We start from the raw sequence: 20545 nt of genomic DNA, 5'->3' as shown, positions 1-20545 counted from the left end.
TTAAGACCAGGAGCTCCTGACATCTGTGTGATGGGGCCACCGGCATGAGCACTGGGGTGTTTGGGGGTGTTTCCTCCACAATACCCCACTCTAGTCTTCCTGGTGCCCAGGTACCCTGGTGCTACTAATGTCCTTCCATAAATTATCTTTCTGCTTGAACTAACCTGAGCGGGTTCTGCTGTTTGCAACCCAAACCTGTAATAGCACAGGTGGGTGGAGAGAGATTTAGGAGTTAGGGAGTGGTCTTGGGGTGGACAGGACACGCGTGATCATGAGGGTGTCCAGGAAGCCACCTGGAGTCCACAGAATGTTCGGCAGCCACTAGGACATGCAAATGTTTTTATTAGAAACAACAGGACAGGAGCCTGGGCCTGAGGCAGCAGAGGGCTCCGCTGGGCTCAGGCTGGCTGCAGGAACGGGGCAGTCCGGAGAAGGAGGAGGAGCAGCCAGGCGGGTGGCTTGTGAATGCTGCTGCTGGCTATCAGCGTCTGCATCCATTTGAAGTGAGTACTAACGTTGGTGTAGACACCGGGCCGGTTGGGCCGACCACAGCCCACTCCCCAGCTCACGACTCCAACCTGATACCACAGCCCTTTCTTTTCACAGGCCAAGGGTCCACCCGAGTCACCCTGGGGAGCAGAACGCGTGAGCAGGGCCTGGGGCGGGGCAGGAGGGGTGGGCAGAGAGGTAGGGAGAGCAGGAGGGGCTGTAGAGCTGGGAAAACGGGGTACGAATCCTACTCCTCCCCCAGGAAGCGCCCACGTTTCTGCATCTGCAAAAGGGGGCCATAGTCTCAACTCCGCAGGTTGCCGTGAGGACCAAAGGATACAGGTGCCTCTCGGGCCTGGGGCTGGGTTGGCGAGAGACTAGGACCCAGAAGGCTCTGGTTGGGGTGGGGAGGGACACTCACGAAGCAGGCGTCCCTGCCGCCTTGAGGATGGCCAGCGCAGATCATGTCTCCCCAGATGTTGTAGCGGTAAGAAGGCTGTGTGTACATGAAGTCGCACATGCTGGTGTTTATGATGCCGACCTCCACTTCCTGGAGGCTGTAGGGAGCTGGCAGGTCTACGGAGGAGTTGAAAGACAGAAAGAGAGAGCATCCTGAGACTCCCCTCTGCCACCTGGTTGGGAGGGATGGTGTAGGTTACCGGGCGGGGGCAGGGTCCCTGGGGTACCCGTGGTGCCTTGACGAGTCCTCTACTCAGGCCTGGCACCCAGCACCTCATGGGTGATGAGCAATATCACAGAAGGACCCAATAACCGGACAAGCCGTTACAGCCGCTCCCGGGTTCCCTACGTGCAACATGCAGATGGCAGCAGTGAAGAGCGACCTTAGCATCCCCGGGGGCGGCGGGTGACTGCAGCTGAGATGTTTTAGGATTAACACACGTCAGGGCCTGAGCCTAGAGCTCCCACAGCGCCCCCAGGCTGCGGCACAGTCATGACCCACTTTCAGGAAAGACGCACCCAGAAATGGCAGAGCCTGACATGAAGCCAGGTCTATCCAATTCCTAAGTCCGGGCTGGGATCATTACCTTTTCCTGCAGGGGATCGTGACCACAGTAACACCAAAAGCTGATGTGTCAGCAGAGCCTCCCATCTGCCGGGCTCTCTGCCACCCTCTGTATGAATGCTTTTAAACCTCACAGCCACCCCATGAGGGGGAACTGTTGTAACCCCATTGTACAGGTGAGGAAATTGAGGCACAGTTAGGTGAAGTGCTTACGCAAGATCTTCCAACGAGCGCGTGGCAGAACTAAGGTTCACATCAGGCAGGGGCTCCACGAGTCACCCGCCACCTGTGACAATGAGGTGGAGCCCAGGGCTGGATGTGATCACCTGTCGGACTTGGGCCAGGGAGGGAGGGACAGTCTGCCTGGCTGGGCCTCCCTGCAGCCCTTTGGAGCCAGGGAGGTGGACGGCAGGGGCACTTTATCCAGCCCCTTCTAAGGGAAAGGAAAGGACCCCAACTCTAGAGGGAGGCAAGCCTAGTGTTGACTTCTCTATCCCCTCTGCCAATTCCAGATGTGTGACCACACAGACAGCCCTGGCTGCTCCAATGACCCCTTCTGGGGTCTTGGGCAATTTCCATTGCCTTGTCAGCTTGCTCATCTGTGAAGTGGGTATAAATGTTCCCAGCCTCATTTGCAGGTAAGCTTCTGAGGGAAGATAGATGGTACCTGCTCACTCCTGAGTCCCTAGAGCCTAGAACAGTGCCTGGCACAGTGTGCAGGCAGGAGCTTCTGCTGTTATTATTACGACTAGAAGCCCGGTGCACAAAAATTTGTGCACTGGCCGGGGCGGGGGGGGGGGGGCGGGGGGAGGGCGGGGGTCCCTCACCCAACCTGTGCCCTCTCACAGTCTGGGACCCCTCGGGAGATAACCACCTGCTGGCTCAGGCCCGCTCCCCTGGTGGCAGATGGCACGCCCAATCCCGAGGTGTCTGCCCCATCTCCCCCTGTTGCAGATGGCAGGCCTGGATCCTGCCCTGGGGCGGGCAGTGGCTGGGGATTGCGCTGCTGTGCCTCCCCCCTCCCCCCCCTCCCCCCCTCCCCCCGCCTGGGCCACACACGGCAGGCCTGGATCCCAGGCTGGGTCAGGCAGCCGCTCAGATCATGCTACCGCCTGCCCTGCCCTGCCCTGCACACGGCAGGCCCGAATCTCACGCGGGGCAGCGCAGCAGGATCTGCCATATTTGTTGGCAGTTCATTTGCATATCACGCTGATTAGCCAATGGGAGGCGTAGCGAAGGTATGGTCAATTACCGTGTTTGTCTATTATTAGATGGGATTGTTAAGGGTGAGGCAGGAAGGGGCCAGGCCAGGGAGCAGTGTAAGGGGCAGTCCAGGCGGAGGGCCTATGCCTCCCCTACCCCAGGGCACTTGGGGGAGGCTGTGCCCAGTGGTTTCAGGGGATTTGTGGTGAGAGAAAAGCAGATGGTGGCTGATTACTGACTCAAAGACCTCCTGCAGAGCCAAGGTTGGAGGATAGCTTGACATTCTGAGGATAGAGAAATGGGCTCAGCATTCAAGGAGAGCAGGCCTCCGTGGATAGATAAAGATGGCATGGAGGAGACAGAGTGGGGAGGTTGGGTGGCTGGGGGAGGGGTGAGCACCAGGGTGGGGCCTTTTCGTCAGGCCCTCCCGCCAACACCCCTGCACGCTGGGAGGGTAGCCTGGGCCAAGCTGGCCTCCCTCTCACCACTAGCTTCTGGCTCAGTCTCTGGGGGGGAAGAGGGGCCTGAGTGTGGGCACAGCAAGTCCTGCCATTTCAGGGGGAGCAGGAGGGCACAGCGTGTGAGGAGAGAATGCTGACCAGGCCCACAGAGGGGCCCAGCTGGTGCAGCTAGAACAGGGGGCGGAGGATCATGCCCCTTCTCCCCTGCCCTAAACCCCCACCTGTCCCCCACCTCACCCTCATTTTCTTGGATCTCCCCCCAGCCGGTCACCCAGCAGTCACTCCGGTTCTGGAACTCATCAGAAGAGGCGAGGACACAGATGGGCTGGATGTACTTAGTGTAGGTGACAGGCGAGGCCAGCCTCAGCATGGCAATGTCAAAGGCTGACGCCCCCAGATACCTGGGGCTCATAACAATCTCCTCCACCTGGTAACGGTTGCGGTAGGCCTGCAGGTTCCAGATAGATGGCGCGGCAGACAGCTCACCAAACTGGACTGTCCACATGCCGGGGCTGGTGTTCCTGGCAGAGAGAAGAGAGCAGTCAGGAGGCCTTACCAGAGGGTCAGCCACCCGAGCACACCTGGGGCCTGCTCCCAAGAGTGGTGAGCTCAGCCGCTGTGGCTCCGTGGTTGAGCATAGACCAATGAACCAGGAGTCATGGTTCGATTCCCGGTCAGGGCACATGCCCGGGTTGCAGGCTCGATCCCCAGTGGGAGGGTGTACAGGAGGCAGCCGATCAATGACGCACTCTCATAAGTGATATTTCTATTCCTCTCCCTTCCTCCCTCTGAAATCAATAAAAACATTAAAATAAAAACGAGTGGTGAGATGTTGTCCAGAGAGGTTGCAACCCAAATCCCAAAAACTGGGAACTGGGGGGGGGGGGTGATGGGGCAGGAATGATCTGACCAGTCACTCAACCAGTCTGTCACCTCTCACAGACTCGAACAAGAGCAAGCAGACACACAGATAGATGCCCAAGCGGGACACTCAGCAGAGTGCAGTCAGAACAGCCTCCAGGGCCCTAGCCGGTTTGGCTCAGTGGATAGAGCGTTGGTCCCGGGTTCGATTCCCGTCAAGGGCATGTACCTTGGTTGCAGGCTTCTCCCCGGCTGGGCCCTGATCAGGGCTCCTGCAGGAGGTAACCTATCAATGTGTTTCTCTCACATCAATGTTTCTCTCTGTCTTTCCCTCTCTCTCCCTAAAAATCAATGGGAAATGTCCTCAGGTGAGGATTAAAACAAAACAAAACAGCCTCCAGGGCCACTGCTGCCCCAGGCCAGGTTCTGTGCCCAGCACTCACCCACCTCGCTCATTCCTCCCCCCTGTGACCCACCTCCACAGGGAGGTGGGAGGAGGAAGGTGAAGGCTAGCCATGCCATTTGGGGAGAAGAGAACAAGAAAGAGAACAGAACAAGACACGAATGTGCAGGGGAATGTTCTGGAAGACCCTTCTGGGAAAAACTGAAGAGTCCCCAGCAGGGCCACCATCTGCAGTGGGGCCTGGGGTCCAGAAGAACACGAGGGTCACATCGTATACGAAGCGGGTGGTGCAGGCACGGGGTCCGGTTCTCCGGACCACAACCCCCGGGCTCACCTTTCAAAGCAGTGCGCGGCGGAGAGCACCCAGCGCCGGTTGAGCAGGCTCGCCCCGCAGGAGTGGTAGCCCCAGAGGCGCAGGCTGCCCTGCCAGGGCCAGCGCCCAATCGTCGCGTCCTTTCCGCCCACCACACGCGTCCCTATGGCCCGACGGCCACAGGGCCCTGGGATGGACAGACCGAACTGGACTGAGCTGCAGGACACAGACCCGTCTGCCCACCCCGGCCACCCGGGAGCGCGCAGGGCAGGAAGGGGGTTCCCCGGGCACCGCGCGCAGCCTGGGGTCACGCGGCGGAGGGAGAAGAGGTCGCTGGGGACCCTCCCCCCACTCGGTCTGCAGGCGCCCGCCCCTCCCCCCAGGGGCCCATCAGTTACATGTGAGGAACGTCGAGTTCTCGAAACCTGGGGCGAGAGAGACGAAAAGGTGAGGCGCCCTGTGCACTCCGGCCCAGGTGTGCGGAGCAGGGAAGCGAGCGCCCTGGGCGCCTTACCTGCAAACAGCGTGTCCTGCTCCGGCCACCCTGCGGGGAGGCGAGAAGGTGAGCTCCCCTCGGCCTCCGTGCTCCCCACCCCGCCCCACCACCCCGAGGTCGCCGGCATCTCACCCAGCTCGTCCAGTTCAACTTGCACCAACAGCTGCACCAGCAGCTGCACCGCCACCGCCAACGCCGCCGCCGGCGCGCCCATGGCCTCCTCTCCCGCCGCTTGGCGCCCCCTCCGCTTCTGGCTGCTCCAGGGCCCGGCGCCGGCGCCCCCTGGGGGAGCGGGAACCCTGGCTGCCGCCTTCTCCAAGCGTGACCTTGCTGGGTCAAAGGGCATTGGGGAACACTGACCTTCTGACCTTACAGCGCCCAGCTTTGAGTTTCTCCTGGGCGGGGTCAACCACACCCCCTTGATGTGGCCCAGAAACCGATGCACCTAAACCGGTGGTTCTCAACCTTCCTCATGCCGCGACCCTTTAATACAGTTCCTCATGTTGCGGTGACCCCCAATTTCATTGCTACAAATTGGACATAAAGCATAGTGATTCATCACAAAAACAATATGTAATTATATATGTGTTTTCCGATGGTCTTAGGCGACCCCTGTGAAAGGGTCGTTTGACCCCCAAAGGGGTTGCGACCCACAGGTTGAGAACCGCTGAGTCCTAAACCATCCCCTTCTTGTCTGCAAACTCTGGGATGCCGGCTACCCTGCTTGCTGCCCACTCCTAGGGAGGAGCAAGGACCTGGCCCACAGCCAGGGCGCCATGGAAGCACTAACAGTCTTCACTGAGGCCTGTCGGGCAGGGCGCTTAGGCTGGTCCAGGAAGGGAGATCCTTCACAAGACTTGCTTTGGGACATGGTGGCCCAGGGCCGTCTGTTCCTGAGGAGGCAGACAGGCTAGTCCCGCCTGCTCAGGCTGCCCCCTGGTGGCAGGCCTCCGCCCCCCCCCCCCCCCCTTCTCCTCCTCCTCCGGCTCAAATCTTGAAAGGTGGAAAGGATCTTTCAAACACATTCCTGGGGTGCTGGGGTAAGGAAATCACCAACATGCGAGCGAGAGATACCCCAGTGGTTGTCCATTCCCTGTCCCTGTGACCAGTGACTCTGCATGGGGGTCCCAGGAAGGCTGTGCCACCTGGTAGCTCTCTGTGCCCGGACACCACCAGAGACCCTATGGCATTCACAGTGATGAGTGACTCAGCGCTGGCTCCTGGGAGTCCCTCCAAGCAGGCACTCCCGCCAACAGCTGCACCAGCAGCAGCGCCCCAACCGGAGTGCCCGTGGACTCCAAGGCAGGGGCCACAGAGGGTAGAGGGTAGAGGGTCCTGGGCGTGCTCCCCAGAGGAAGAGGTGAGAGCTGTTGAAGGGTGTGACCACTCCAGTGGTTCTCAACCTTCGGCCCTTACAGTGCTCCTGGGCACAGGGACCCTGGCCTCTTCCACATCCTTGGCAAGACCCTCAGGCCTTCCCTCCTCTGCCCAGGCCCCGGCATCACAGCACCAGCCTCTCCTGCCCCCCATGGGGCACTTACTGTGTGCTGGCCCTCTGCCAACCATGCCACATGCCTCTTGCCTGATTTCCCAGGAGCTACTGTGAACCCTTCCTATAGCAGAGGAACTGAGACTCTGATGTTGGAAGGACTTGCTCAAAGCCCTACAGGTGGCAAAGCCAGATACATCTACTCGGTGCTGTGTGTAGTGCCCAGCACCCCTGAGTGGGGTAAGAAGTTGGGGAGCGGAACTGCAGACTCTGGGGTACTTCCCACTTTGTACCCTCAAGCATTCGTTTTCAACCCGGGGCTCTCAAGGGCCCGAGGTGGGCCCAGGATGTCTGGGTTCTGAGGAAGGACCCTTTATTCAAGGAGGTGGAGCAGCTGGAGGAGTCAGGGATTCTCAACCTGAACGACCCCCAGGGATATTCTCCTCTGAATACAAGTGCCCCCTGCCCTGGCCTGCAGCTGTGACCCTGGCCCCCTCGTCAGAGGCCTTCAGAGGTTGTGTGGGCCAGAAAGGAGAGCCGACCAGCCTTGGGCACTAGCGGGAGGGAGGATGTGGGAGACTTTTCCTGATTCCTAAGTTTTTCCCATCCTTCCGATGGCCCCCCAACTCCCATCAACCTAACCTCCTGGGAGTTCCCCCTCCAAGAGCGTATTACCCCTGGGGGCACAGTGATCCTTCACAGCCCCAAATGCTTGATTTAGGCTGAAATCATGCTCAGTGAGTACCCCAGTGTTATTGCTTTTTCCCTCTACCTGATCTCTTGATTTCTGAGAAAAAAATGTTGATTCGTTTGTTTCTTGAGTATTTAGAACTTTTTTTTTTCTTTATGTATTTCAAAGCTCTGTTGACAGGGGCATAAAGACTCATGTCTCTTACATCTTTTCAGGGGCTTGTAACTTTTGTCAATGCAAAACACCCCTATCTCTAGTTCATTGGGGTAGCCCTGGGTTCTATTTTACCTGAAATTATCTGATATGTGATACTACACACAGCCACTTTCATATTGTTTGCTATTTCTTCACCAATATGTTTCTTTCAATCAAGACAAAATGAAAACAAAACATTTGTGATTCCGGAGAGGCAAGTCCCTAGTGGGGACTCCAGCCCCGAGCCCAGAGGGTTCTTGGCTACGGGCAGGAAAGAATTTAGGATGCGAGCCAGACAAGAGGTCGAAGTAGGAAAGCAGGTTTTATTGAGCAGAGAGGACAAGCAAGAAAGGCCACTCCACACACAGAGTGGCAGACTCTCTTCACAAGAGCAGGAAGAGAGACCCCAACCATCTCTAGAGGTTGAGCTTATATGTTTGTAGTTTCTGTGGAAAATTGCTGTATGGGGAAATAGAGAATGGAAAAGAAAAAAAACACACCATTGGGATTAACTTTAACCTCTACAAGGTGTATTTTGTGGTCTGTTTTCCCTTTATGGGATGGGTAAGCGATAAGGTATGGGTGAGTAGCTATTAATCAGTCTTTGCAGGAATTTTCTTTGTCCGGAGTCCCTTACTGGTCTGCTTCCAGCTTCAGTTAGCTGAGTTCCATGTCGGACAGCACAGAGCAGGCCCAGACTTAACTTTGATGTTAGTTGATTTGTATAGTTCCCATGCCCCTTTTCTATATTACTTTGAAATTACAAAAAAATTAAATGTCTTAACCTACTTACCCTTATTGAAATATACTTGCTAGAATACTTATAAAGTAGTAAACTAATTCCATGAACATATTATCAATTTTTGTGACTACAAAAATGGTTTTTATGATTCATTGATACCTTATGGGGCTGAAGACACATCCTGCTTAGTTGAGATGGTTTGAGGACTCCTAGATTATCAGAATTATGAAAGAGCCAGCCCATTTAATAAGAAACCTGTCTTAAAGACATCACAACAGCCCTTACTGTAATCATCAGTGAGTTTCTTAGAACCACACGCACTCAATAATCCTTTATTGTGCTCACAGGTATCAGGTCACCTGCGAAGTGTGATATTGAGGAGGTAAAACATTCACAGCCTAAGTGCTATGTTCTGAATGTTTGTGTCTCCCTACTCCCCCAAATTCATAGCTTGAAATCCTAACTCCCAGAGCGATGGTGCTCAGAGGCGGGCCTTTGGAAGGTGATTTGGTTATGAGATCAGAGCTCTCAGGAATGGGATTAGAGCCCTTATAAAAGGGACCCCAGACAACCCCTCCCCTTTTCTCCATGTGAGGACACAGAAAGAAGGCAGTAGCTATGCCCCATGAAGTGGGCTTTCAGCAGCCACTGAATCTGCTGGTGCTGTAATCTCAGAACTCCAGCCCAGGAACTGAGAGAAACAAATGTTTGTGGTTGATAAGCTATAGCAGCCCAAATGTACTAGGACACCCAGCCAAGCACTGGCCTCAGAAATGCTTTTCCCACGTGTGTACAGTACATTCCCTGTCTCTACTGATGTTACTTTCAGAAGATACAGAATGGAGGAGATACTTCTTTATTCATAGTTACATAATCTGGGATAGTCCATACGGCTGTAGACTGATACCCGGAGTATATGGAATCAACACCTGCCTTTCTAGTGATCTGCTGATGGGGATTCTAGAGGCTGGCCTGGCCTGTGTCTTTCTCAAGCTTTTATTTTACCTAAAACATTTTTTATTATGGACATTTAAAAATATGCACAGCCATAACCGGTTTGGCTCAGTGGATGGAGTGTTGGCCTGCGGACTGAAGGGTCCCAGGTTCGATTCCGGTCAGGGGCATGTGCCTGGGTTTCAGGCACATCCCCAGTGGGGGGTGTGCAGGAGGCAGCTGATCGATGTTTCTCTCTCATTGATGTTTCTGGCTCTCTATTCCTCTCCCTTCCTCTCTGTGGGAGAAAATCAATAAAATATATTTTAAAAAAATAAAAAATAAATAAAACTATGCACAGATGCTGCCCTGGCCGGTATGGCTAGTTGGTTGGAGTTTTGTCCCATATACTGAAAAGTTGCGGGTTCAATCCTGGTCAGGGCACATACCTAGACTGTTGGTTCCATCCCCAGTTGGGGCATGTATGGAAGGCAACTAATTGATGTTCTCTCTCACATCGGTGTTTCTCTCTCTTTTCCTCTCTCTAAAATCAGTGAACATATCCTCAGGTGAGGAATATATTCACACATACACACACACACACACACACACACACATGTTGACAAGTACAAAGAACACCTGACATCTGGCCCTCAGTTTAAACAATTATCAACATAGAACCAACCTTTTTTATTATTAAATTTATTGGGGTGACATTAGTTAATAAAATTATATAGGTTTCAAGTGTAAAATTCCATAATACATCATCTATTTGATTGTGTGTTTACAAACCAAAGTCAAATCGCCTTCTGTCACCATATATTTGACACCCTTTACCCTTTACTACCCTCTCATCCCTCTCCTCTCTGGTAACCACCATACTGTTATCTGTGTCTATAAAACCAATCTTTAGATTCCTCCATGTCTTTACATTTTTCTCTCATGTAATCTGCCTTTTAAAATTTTTGCTCTAAGTTATGGTCATATTTCTCTACCATACCTTCAAGTTTGCCAATTCTTTCTTTAGCAATGTCCATTTTATTATTCAGCCCTTTGTCTAAAATGTTGTACTTCAGCAAAATTTTAAATTTTCAAACACTCTTTCTTGTTCTCTGACTGCTCTTTTCCCATATATTCTTGTTTAATGAAAATCTCCAACATTTCTTAATCCTGGGTTGCTGTGCAGTAAAAGGTTAACTGACCAGGTCTAGGAATATCCAAACCTGAACAGTCCAAAGGAAGGACTGGCCCTTGACTGGCTCCTGGGAATTGACCTCTGAGACCTTGGAATGTCCTGCCTGAAAAGAGGGTCTCTGTAGGCATGGAGTCCTGTGCCACTCCACATAGTCGATGCCAACAATGTGATGTGTGGTGGGGCCTTGGGTCACATTTCCTTAGTTGGACCTCTGGCCCAGCTGGAGTCTGAGCATAAAGGTCACTTACATGGGTACTCCATGCCTATGTGATGGAACCCCAATAAAAACTTCAGACACCAAGGTTCAGGGAGCTTCCCTGGTTGGCAATACTTCACATGTGGTGTCACAAATCGTTGCCGGGAGAATTCAGCACATCTGACTCCGCTGAGAGGGGACAGCAGGAAACCTGCCCCTGCTCTCTCCTGGATTCCGTCCCCTGTGTCGTTCGCACTTTGTTGGTGTTATCTGCATCCTTTCACTGGAATGAACCAGGAGTGTAATAGCTTTTCTGAGTTCTGTGATTCCTTCTCGTGAACCATTGACCCTGAAGGTGGTGCTGTGGGCCCGGCTTGGTTGTCCCTTCATCTCTACGATGGAGGAGCCCATTTGTTGACGTTGGTGCCACAAGAAAGGAAAGCTGCCTGTAGACTCTGTGGAGTTGGTTGGGGCCTGTTGCAGAACAGCAAGCAGAGTGGGAGGCTAAGAGCTCTCCAGTGGTCAGAATCAGGCCGGCTTTTACTCGATGGGTCCTGTACAGGACCATCAGTGTTAACAGAGGTGACTCAGCGCGAGGACCCCGACGGGCACTCAGTGAGGACTTGTTCGTGTGCTTTCATGGGAGTCATGGTCCTTCCTAGAAGGAAGGATGAGTAGAAAAGGGGACAGCAAAGGAGGCAGCCAAGATCCCAGAGTTCAGACAGGAAAGGGATTTGGGGCGGGGGCGGGGGGGGGCGGTTTACTAGTTCCTGGGTCATATTATCAAGGGGTGTATTTGGGGACCCAGCCCCAGGGGAAACTCAAAGCTCCCAAAAGCCCTTGGAGCCAGAGAGGTCAAGCTGGTCAACAGCGCCAGGGTTGCTGTTGCTCCTTCTCCCCCAGGGGGCGCCCCAGCGCTGGCCCTGGAGCCCGCAGAAGCAGTGGAGGCATCAAGCCGGGGCGAGGAGGCATGGGCGCTGGAGTCGGGGTGCTGCTGCTGGCGCAGCTGTTGGTGAGGGTCCAACTCGAGATGCAGGGTGAGCTCAGGCCGGAGCCTGGGGTGTCAGGGGTAGGAGGGGAGCATGGACACCGGGGGGAGCTCACCTTCTCGCCTCACTCCAGGGTTGCAGGATCAGAACCAGCTGTTTTCAGGTAAGGCGCCCAGGATGCGCGTTTCCCTGCCCAGGGCACCAGGGCCAGGACGCGAAGGGCGCCATCTCTTTTCATCTCTCTCCCGCCCCAGTTTCAAGAATTCTTCGGGGCTGAAGCGTAACTGACCGGCTCCTGAGGGAGGGGCGGGGCCTGCAGGCCGGTGGGAAGGGCCCCCCGCGTCCCCTGCTCCCCAGGCTGCAGGGCCCCAGCACGGTGTCCCTGGGGCCGAGGGCGGGCAGGTGGGCCGCATGTCCGTCTGTCGCCCCCAGAGCCTTGTGGCCGCCGGAACGTCCACTCGCTCATAGTGGGCGGAACGGAGTCTGCTCGCGGGCGCTGGCCGTGGCAGGTGAGCCTGCAGCTCCGTCACGAAGGCCACCGATGCGCGGGGAGCCTGCTCAACCGGCGCTGGGTGCTCTCGGCCGCGCACTGCTTCCGGAAGTGAGTCTGCCCCGAGCACGCCTCACACACGTGACCCGCCTGTTCCCCTGAGCCCCAGGCCTCGCTGCAGCGGCTCACACCCATCGGAGTTCCCATGGTGGCCCTGCAGGGGACTCTTCAGTTTTTCCCAGAAGGGTCTTCCAGAACATTCCCCTGTACATTCGTGTGTTGTTCTGTTCTCTTTCTTGTTCTCTTCTCCCCAAAAGGCATGACTAGCCTTCACCTTCCTCCTCCCACCTCCCAGTGGAGGTGCCCCACAGGGGAGAGGAATGGGAGGAGGAGGTGAGTGCTGGGCACAGAACCTGGCCTGGGGCAGCAGTGGCCCCTGAGGCTGTTGGGACTCCTCTCTGCTGAGCATCCCACTCTGGCATCTGTGCATCTGCTCATTCATTTTTTTAGGATGGCTCTGAGGGGTGACAGGCTGGTTGAGTGACTGGCCAGTCAGACCACAGGGTTGGGGGAGGGGGGGCACCCTTCTGTCCTACTCCCGGCCCCCAAGTCTCCGGGTTCTGGGGCTTTGGTTGCAGGCTCTCTGGACTCTCGCTATTTCTTCAATGGACACTTTGTCCTGTAAGAAGAGCTGCTCCTGGTGTCCAGGATGAGCCCTAGGAGCACCCTGGGCAGTCTCCCCTTCGAGCGGGCCCCAGGTGTGCTCAGGTGGCCCACACTTCGCCAGAGACCCCTAACTGAACCCGGCCGGCATGGCTCAGTGGCTGAACGTCGACCTATGAACCAGGAGCTCATGGTTCGATTCCCAGTCAGGGCACATGCTTGGGTTGCGGGCTCCACCCCCAGTGTAGAGCTTGCAGGAGCAGCTGATCAATGATTCTCTCTCACCATTGATGTCTCTCTCTCTCTTTCTCCCTGTCCTTTCCTCTCTGAAATCAATAAAAATATATTATATATAAAAAAAAAAAAAGACCTCTAACTAACTGCTCTCCCCTGTCAGACACAGGGATCCGTCGAATTGGATGGCCCAGTTTGGTGAGCTGTCTTCCAGGCCATCTCTCTGGAACTTGGGGGCCATCTACCACCGTTTCAGCGTGCAGGACATTATTGTGTACCCTCAGTTCAAGGAGTCGTCACTCAACGACATTGCCTTGCTGAGGCTGACCTCCTCTGTCACCTACAACAAGTACATCCAGCCCATCTGTGTTATGGCCTCCGCCTTCGAATTCCAGAACCAGAGTAACTGCTGGGTGACCGGCTGGGGGGACATCCGTGAGAATAAAAGTGAGACTGGGGACAGATGAGTGGGAAAGAGGGGGGCATTACCCTCCTTTTCCAGCTGCCACCTTGGCCGGTGTACAGCTGGGCCCCTCTGTGGGCCTAATCAGCATTCTCTCCCCACCTGCTGTCCACTCCTCCCCCTGAAAGGGCAGGACTCTCTGTGCCCACTCAGTTCCTTGTCCTCCCCAGAGACTGAGCCAGAGCCAGCAATGAGGGAGGACCAGCTCTCCCCAGGCCGAATTCCTCAACCTGCTGGGATCTGGAGTTTGGGGGGTGGATTTTTCAGAAAGGCCTTGGGTGTTGGCTTTTGTTATAATTGAGATTTAATTCACAAACCATAAAATTCACCATTTTAAAGTATATACAGTTCAGTGAGTTTTAGTATAGTCACAGTTGCACCATCATCATCACCTAATTGCAGAACATTCTCATCATCTCAAAATGAAATCCCATAACCACTAAACAGTCCCTCCCCATTACCCACCCCCTCCAGCCCTTAGCAACCACTAACCAGATTTTTAAAAATATCTATGTTTTTATTGATTTGAGAGAGAGAGAGGAAGGGTAAGGGATAGAGAGGTAGAAACATCAATCAGCTGCCTTCTGCACGTCCCCTACTGGGGATCGAGCCCAAAACCCGGGTATGTGCCCTGACCAGGAATCTAACCGGTGACCTCTTGGCTTATGGATCACCGGTGTGGCTCAATGACACCAGCTGAGCCACTAACCAGCTTTTTACCTCTATGGGTTATGGATATTTTATAGAAATGGAATCATATAACATGTGACATTTTGTGTCTGGTTTCTTTTACTAAGCATAATGTTTTTAAGGTTCATGTAGCATGAAATCAGAACTTCATTCCTTTTTATGACTGAATAATATTCCATTGTATGGATAAATTATAGTTATTTCTTTATCCATTGATGAACATTTGTGTTGTTTCTTCCTTTTGGGTATTGCAAATAGAGCTGCTATGAGCATTAGTATACAAATTATTGTTTGAACGTCCTTTTTCCATTCTTCTGCATATATATTTAGCAGTGCAATTTCTGGATCACATGGTAATTCCATGTTTGACTTTTGAAGAACCAACCATGTTCCACAGCAGCTGCACCATTTTCCATTCCTGTCAACAATAAATGGGGGTAATAATTTCTCTCCATTTTCCTCAACTTGTTATTTTCCAAATTGTTTTAATTTTTGCCATCCTAGTGGGTGTGAAGTGGAATCTCACTATGGTTTTGATTTGCATTTCTTTAATGACAGTTATGTTGAGCATGATTACATGTGTGTGATGGCCACTTGTATATCTTTCTTAGAGAAATATTCAAGTCCTTCACCTATTTTAAAATTGAGTTGTCTTTGTTGTTTAATTGTAATAACTTTTTATATATTCTGGATACTAGACCCTTATCAGGTATATGATTTGCACACATTTCTGTAGGTTTCTTTTCACTTTCTTGATAGTGTCGTTTGATCCACAATTTTCAATTTTTTTAATGAAATCCACATTATATGTTTTTCTTTTGTTGTTTGTGCTTTTGAAGTTACATCTAAGAAACCATTGGAAAATACAAGGTCATGAAGATTTACCCCTATGTTTTCTTTAAAAGTTTTATTGTTTTAGTGCTTATATTTATGTCTTTGATCCATTTTGAGTTTATTTTTGCTTATGGTATGAGGTAGGAGTCCAACTTCATTCTTTTTTATTGTTAATTCTTACCCGATGATATCTTTTCCATTGATTTTTTTAGAGAGAGTGGAAGGGAGGGAGGAGGGGGAGGAGAGAGAAACATCAATGTGGGAGAGACATATCAATTGGTTGTCTCCCACATGTGCCCCAACAAGAGCAGGGCTCGAACCTGCAACCCAGGTACATGCCCTTGACTGGGAATTGAGCCCATGACCCTTCAGTGGGCAGGATGACACTCTAACCACTGGGAAACACTGGCCAGGGCCCAACTTCATTCTTTTGCATGTGCATATTCAGTTATGTAAGCACTGTTTGTTGAAGAGATTGTTCTCTCCTCCATTGAATTGTCTTGGCACCTTTATCAAAAGTGGACTTACCATAGATGTATAGATTTATTTCTAGACTCACAATTTTAGTCCACTGGTCTGTATGTTTATCCTTGTGCCAGGATTTCATTGTTGATTCCTTTAGCTTTATAGTATGTTTTGAAATTGGGCAGTGTGAGTCCTCCAATTTTGTTCCACTTTTTCTTTTCTTTTTTTTTTCTTTTTAGTTAGGCAGGATCTTTTTTGTTTAATCCTCACCCAAGAACATGTTCATTGATTTTGAGAGAGAAAAACACTGTGAGAGATTAGTTGCCTCCCTCACGCACCCTAACAGGGGCCAGGGATCAAGCCTGCAACCCAGGCATGTGCCCTTAACTGGGAATCAATCCTGAGACCCTTTGGTGTGCGGGCTGTCCCAGTGTTCTTTATTTCTCCCAATGGGCTTAAGTTACTGATCAGCGTCCTTTCATTTCATCCTGAGGGGCTCCCTTTCCCATTACTCATTGGGTAGATCTAACAGTGAATCCTCTCAGCATTTATTTATCTGGAAGTGTCCTAACTTCTTCGTTTTCTGAGGGATAGTTTTGCCTGAAATAGAATTCTTGGTTAACTTTTATTCTTTCAGCACTTAAAATATGTCATTCTAGCCCAGTGATGGCGAACCTATGACATGCGTGTCGGAGGTGACACGCGAACTCATTTTTTTGATTGATTTTTCTTTGTTAAATGGCATTTAAATATATAAAATAAATATCAAAAATATAAATCTTTGTTTTACTATGGTTGCAACTATCAAAATTTTTCTATGTGTGACACGGCACCAGAGTTAAGTTAGGGTTTTTCAAAATGCTGACATGCCGAGCTCAAAAGGTTCGCCATCACTGTCCTAGCCCTAGCCAGTTTGGCTCAATGGACAGAGCGTTGGCCTGCAGACTAAAGGGTCCCAGGTTTGATTTGGGTTAAGGGTACATGCCCAGGTTTCGGGCCGATACCCAGAAGGGGGCGTGCAGGAGGCAGCCGATCAATGATTCTCTCTCATCATTGATGTTTAAATCTCTCTTTCCCTCTCCCTTTCTCTCTGAAATCAATACAAAATATATTTAAAATAAATAAATAAATATTTTAAGAAGAACAATGGCCCTTGCCCTATTGGTGTGGCTCAGTGGTTGAGTGTCGATCTATGACCCAGGAGGTCACAGTTTGATTCCCAGTCAGGGCACATGCCCAGGTTGCAGGCTTGATTGCCAGCAAGGAGCATGCAGGAGACAGTGATCAATTATTCTCTCTCATCATTGATGTTTCTATCTCCCTCTCCCTTACTCTCTCTGAAATCAATAAATCAAAATTATGTTTAAGCCCTGGCCGGTTTGGCTCAGTGGATAGAGCGTAGGCCTGCGGACTCAAGGGTCCCAGGTTCGATTCCAGTCAAGGGCATGTACCTTGGTTGTGGGCACATCCCCAGTGGGGAGTGTGCAGGAGGCGGCTGATGGATGTTTCTGACTCTCTACCCCTCTCCCTTCCTCTCTGTAAAAAATCAATAAAATATATTTAAAAAGAAAGAAAGAAGCATTTCCCGCTTTAAAAAAAAATTATTTTTAAAAAGCCAGTTTGGCTCATTGGATAGAGCATCAGCCTGCGAACCAAAGGGTCCTTGGTCTGATTCTGGTCAAGGGCACATACCTTGTTTGCAGGCTCCTCCCCAGCCTGGGCCCTAGTCAGGGTACATACAGGGGGCAACCAATTGATGTTTCTTTTACATCAATGTTTCTCTCTGTCTTTCCCTCTCTCTTCCACTCTCTCTAAGAAAAATATCCTCAGATGAGGATTAACAACAACAACAATTGTATATTTATTTATTTATTTACTTACTTACTTATTTATTTACTTATTTATTTATTTTAAAGAAAAGAACAATGGCCCAGCCCTGGCCAGTGTCACTCAGTTGGTTGAGCGTCAGCCCATGCACCAGAAGATTGCCAGTTCATTAGGGCACATACCTGATTGCAGGCTCAATCCCCAGTAGGGGGCGTGCAAGAGGCAGCCGATGGAAGTTTCCCACATCAATGTTTCTCTTTTTTATCTGGAAGTGTCTTAACACATAGTCACTTATGTCCCATCCTCCCTAAAAAATCAACAAGAACCTTTTTGTTTTTAAAGAACAATGGCCCAGGCATTGTGAGTGCCCCAGGGATCTCCGTTGCCATAGCGGCATAGCCCATATCATTCCTCCCAACCTGATGGCAGAGGAGAGGCACAGAATGCTATCTTTCTGTTTCCTCAACTCCTATGCAGAGCTGCCGGCTCCCTACACCCTCCAGGAAGTACGGGTCTCCATCATAAACAACTCCAGGTGTAATGACCTGTTCCAACAGCCCAATTTCTTCTATAGACTGGCAGATGACGTGATTTGTGCTGGCTCTGAGGATGGCAAACGTGACGCCTGCGAAGTGAGTGCCCCGGCCCCAGTCAGAGCCTTGCTGGAAACAGGCCCCGCCCCTCTCAACCTTGGACCTGAGAGCAACCCCCACGACCGGCCTACCCTCAGAGTTGGTTAATGAGGAAGTGATTTCGCCCTTACTTACCCTGCCTATAAAAGCTCGTTTTGCATTAGCAGTATCTCTTTGGATCCTCATGTGGGTAGCGACTTTTGCCCCCCTTTGCAGATGCGGAAACTGAGGCTTGGTCACTTCCGGGGGGAGGAGTAGGATTTGCACCTCGTTTGCCCAGCTCCATAGCCCCACCTGTTCTGGGGCCTCCCCACGCGCCCCTCCTGCCCCAGGCCAGGCTCACCTATGCTGCTCCCCAGGGTGACTCAGGCGGACCCTTGACCTGTGAGAAGAATGGACTGTGGACTCAGATTGGAATCGTGAGCTGGGGAATAGGCTGTGGCCGGCCCAACCGACCCGGTGTCTACACCAACATCAGTAGATACTTCAGCTGGATCCAGAAGCTCACGGCCCACAGCACACCCAGGCCGGACCCCTTCCCACTACTGCTGCTCCTCCCTCTGCTCTGGGCTGCCCCACTCGTGTAGCTGACCTGCACAGATGGCCCTGTAAGGGTGCAGGAGTTACCACAGCCCTGGGCACATTCACCCAGAGCTGTGGACACCCCTGGACTGTCTGCTGGATCAGGCTCTGGTCCCTTCTGTCTCCTTTGCTAATAAACGTGTGCATTTTCATTGATTCCTTGCAGAGTATTTTGTGGACTTGGGTGGCTTCCTGGACACTCTCATAGTCACTTATGTCCCATCCTCTCCAAGACCACTCCCTAATTCCTAATTCTTCCTCTGCTGATCTGCACTATACATATTTTGGTTGCAAACAGGAGAACCCTCACAGGTTAGTGCAATCAGAAAGAATTTGTGGAAAGATGTTAGTAGCACTAGGGGGCTAGGAAGACTGGAGTGGGGTATTGTGGAGGACATGCCCCCGAACACCCCAGTGCTCATCACACAGATGTCAGCTGCTCCTGGTCTTAATGCGGCCGGTCCCCCAAAGGCTGACCTGGGATTCGGACTGGGGTGCGGGTAGTTTATTTGGGAGGCGATACCAAGAAGCGCCAGTGAGGAGGGGGGACACTGAAGCAGGGAAGGAAGAACCCCATGACGTTTGCCTGAATGAGGAGGGTACTGAGGCGCCGTCCTGCTGGGCCCCTGGAGAAACTGCAGGCTCCTGGAGGACAGGGATGCTGTGTGTAGGCACTTCTCTCCTGACCCCACAGGTTGAGGGTTGTCCTGGTGGCTTGGGTGCTCCAAGTTACAGCAGGTCCCCATAAGGACCCCAGTGCCTCAGGAGCTGCTGCAGCACCACAAGGGGGCCTGGTGGAGGTGGGCAGCACCAAGTGTGTCCCAGAACTCAGCCTCAGCATGACCAGGGATCAGGCCAGTCGTAGGGCCCATTCAGGGGCACCTGGAACTGCTCAGGCAGATCTGCGTTTTCACAAGATTCCCAAGTGCTGTGAGCTCAAGACGTGTGAGGAGCTATGGTTGGTCTAGATTTCTTCCCTCGGCTGCCCGCCCTACAGTTCCCTGCTGTGGAGAGGCGGGTGTGGGAGTCTTCAGAGGGCAGGCCTTCCTGGTTTCTGCCCCACACCTGCCAGCAGTGCAGTTGTGTAGGGCCGTGGTCGGCAAACTGCGGCTCGAGAGCCACATGCGGCTCTTTGGCCCCTTGAGTGTGGCTCTTCCCAAGCCTTAGGAGTACCCTAGTTAAGTTAATAACAATGTACCTACCTATATAGTTTCAGTTTAAAAAATTTGGCTCTCAAAAGAAATTTCAATCGTTGTACTGTTGATATTTGGCTCTGCTGACTAGTGAGTTTGCCGACCACTGGCGTAGGGCATCACACTTGGACTTCGTGCCCTGGGGCAGCCCTGTGAGGCTGGAGCTCCCCGCCCCCCCCCACACACACACACCCCCAACCCCCCCCACACCCCGGCCACAAAGAGGAAACTGATGCTCAGTGAGGGGACAGGACCGCTGGAGTCACACAGCTCACAAGGGCCCGGGTCTCGAGAGCACTGGCCAGGCCTGGGGTCTGGGCTCCAGGTTGGGCCCGCCAAGCCGGAACTCGGTGCCTCGGCAGCCAGCCCTGTCAGGAGCCTGGGGCCTGGTCAGGTTTGGAGGAGAGCTGCCAAGGATCCTCTGGAGCTTCCTGGCCTGACCGCAGCCCCCCTTCTCCCCCTACCTCACTGCCCTTGCTTGGCTGGGCTCCTGCCCCCCGTTTCCAGCACCTTGGCCCAAACCAGACTTCTTTTGAGAATTGCAGGTGTCCCTTTCCTGCCACCTTGAAAGTGCTGCTCAAAGCATCTTTGTTTGAGGCTGGACAGGTGAAGCCGCAGCCCCTCCCTGGTCTCCTTAATTACCCCTGGCAGGGCCCGCCCCCTCCTGGCCTTTTAAGCCCCCACATACTCCGCCAGCCCAGTCAGCTGGGAGGGACCAGGCTGTAAGGGTGAGAGCGGGGTCCAGGGGCTGGCAGGGTGGGTGGGGGCAGCAGTTGGGCAATGGGAATAGAG

At 52.6% G+C, this 20545-nt stretch overlaps 2 protein-coding genes across 3 annotated transcripts; one reads left to right on the top strand and one right to left on the bottom strand.

The window, feature by feature from the left end:
- Positions 1-398: 398 nt before the first annotated feature.
- Positions 399-5596, bottom strand: LOC139009495 (testisin-like). The gene is made up of 7 exons (XM_070413773.1): positions 5383-5596; positions 5269-5298; positions 5153-5179; positions 4776-4941; positions 3415-3698; positions 911-1065; positions 399-629 (listed from the first exon to the last, which is right to left on the bottom strand). The coding sequence occupies exons 1-7, from the start codon at positions 5594-5596 to the stop codon at positions 399-401; spliced, it is 1107 nt and encodes a 368-aa protein (XP_070269874.1).
- Positions 5597-11645: 6049 nt separating this feature from the next.
- PRSS41 (serine protease 41) lies at positions 11646-18697 on the top strand. 2 transcript variants are annotated; one of them, XM_070411588.1, is made up of 6 exons: positions 11646-11728; positions 11814-11843; positions 12113-12281; positions 13231-13514; positions 17824-17978; positions 18338-18697. In XM_070411588.1, exons 1-6 carry the CDS (start codon positions 11662-11664, stop codon positions 18563-18565), a joined length of 933 nt encoding a protein of 310 aa, XP_070267689.1. In that variant the 5' UTR covers positions 11646-11661; the 3' UTR covers positions 18566-18697. The 2 variants fall into 2 exon arrangements, with proteins under 2 accessions (XP_070267689.1, XP_070267690.1); XM_070411589.1 differs by lacking the exon at positions 11814-11843.
- The last annotated feature ends 1848 nt before the right edge of the window (positions 18698-20545 follow it).

Source organism: Myotis yumanensis, unplaced genomic scaffold, assembly GCF_028538775.1.
Source record: "Myotis yumanensis isolate MYYU_CA2020_CCGP unplaced genomic scaffold, mMyoYum1.0.hap1 SCAF_4, whole genome shotgun sequence".
In the NCBI taxonomy this organism is placed as follows: domain Eukaryota; kingdom Metazoa; phylum Chordata; class Mammalia; order Chiroptera; family Vespertilionidae; genus Myotis; species Myotis yumanensis.
This window is presented reverse-complemented; position numbering and strand designations above follow the sequence as displayed.

What these genes read in the sequence shown, in the direction of transcription:
- PRSS41 (XM_070411588.1), top strand. Translation starts at nt 11,662, where the DNA reads ATGGGCGCTGGAGTCGGGGTGCTGCTGCTGGCGCAGCTGTTGGTGAGG. An exon ending in GCCGCGCACTGCTTCCGGAA is followed by an intron (nt 12,282 to 13,230) that starts GTGAGTCTGCCC and finishes CTCCCCTGTCAG; the next exon opens with ACACAGGGATCCGTCGAATT. An exon ending in GCAAACGTGACGCCTGCGAA is followed by an intron (nt 17,979 to 18,337) that starts GTGAGTGCCCCG and finishes GCTGCTCCCCAG; the next exon opens with GGTGACTCAGGCGGACCCTT.
- LOC139009495 (XM_070413773.1), bottom strand. Translation starts at nt 5,596, where the DNA reads ATGCCCTTTGACCCAGCAAGGTCACGCTTGGAGAAGGCGGCAGCCAGG. An exon ending in GAACTCGACGTTCCTCACAT is followed by an intron (nt 4,942 to 5,152) that starts GTAACTGATGGG and finishes TGTCCATCCCAG; the next exon opens with GGCCCTGTGGCCGTCGGGCC. An exon ending in GCGGCAGGGACGCCTGCTTC is followed by an intron (nt 630 to 910) that starts GTGAGTGTCCCT and finishes TCTGCTCCCCAG; the next exon opens with GGTGACTCGGGTGGACCCTT.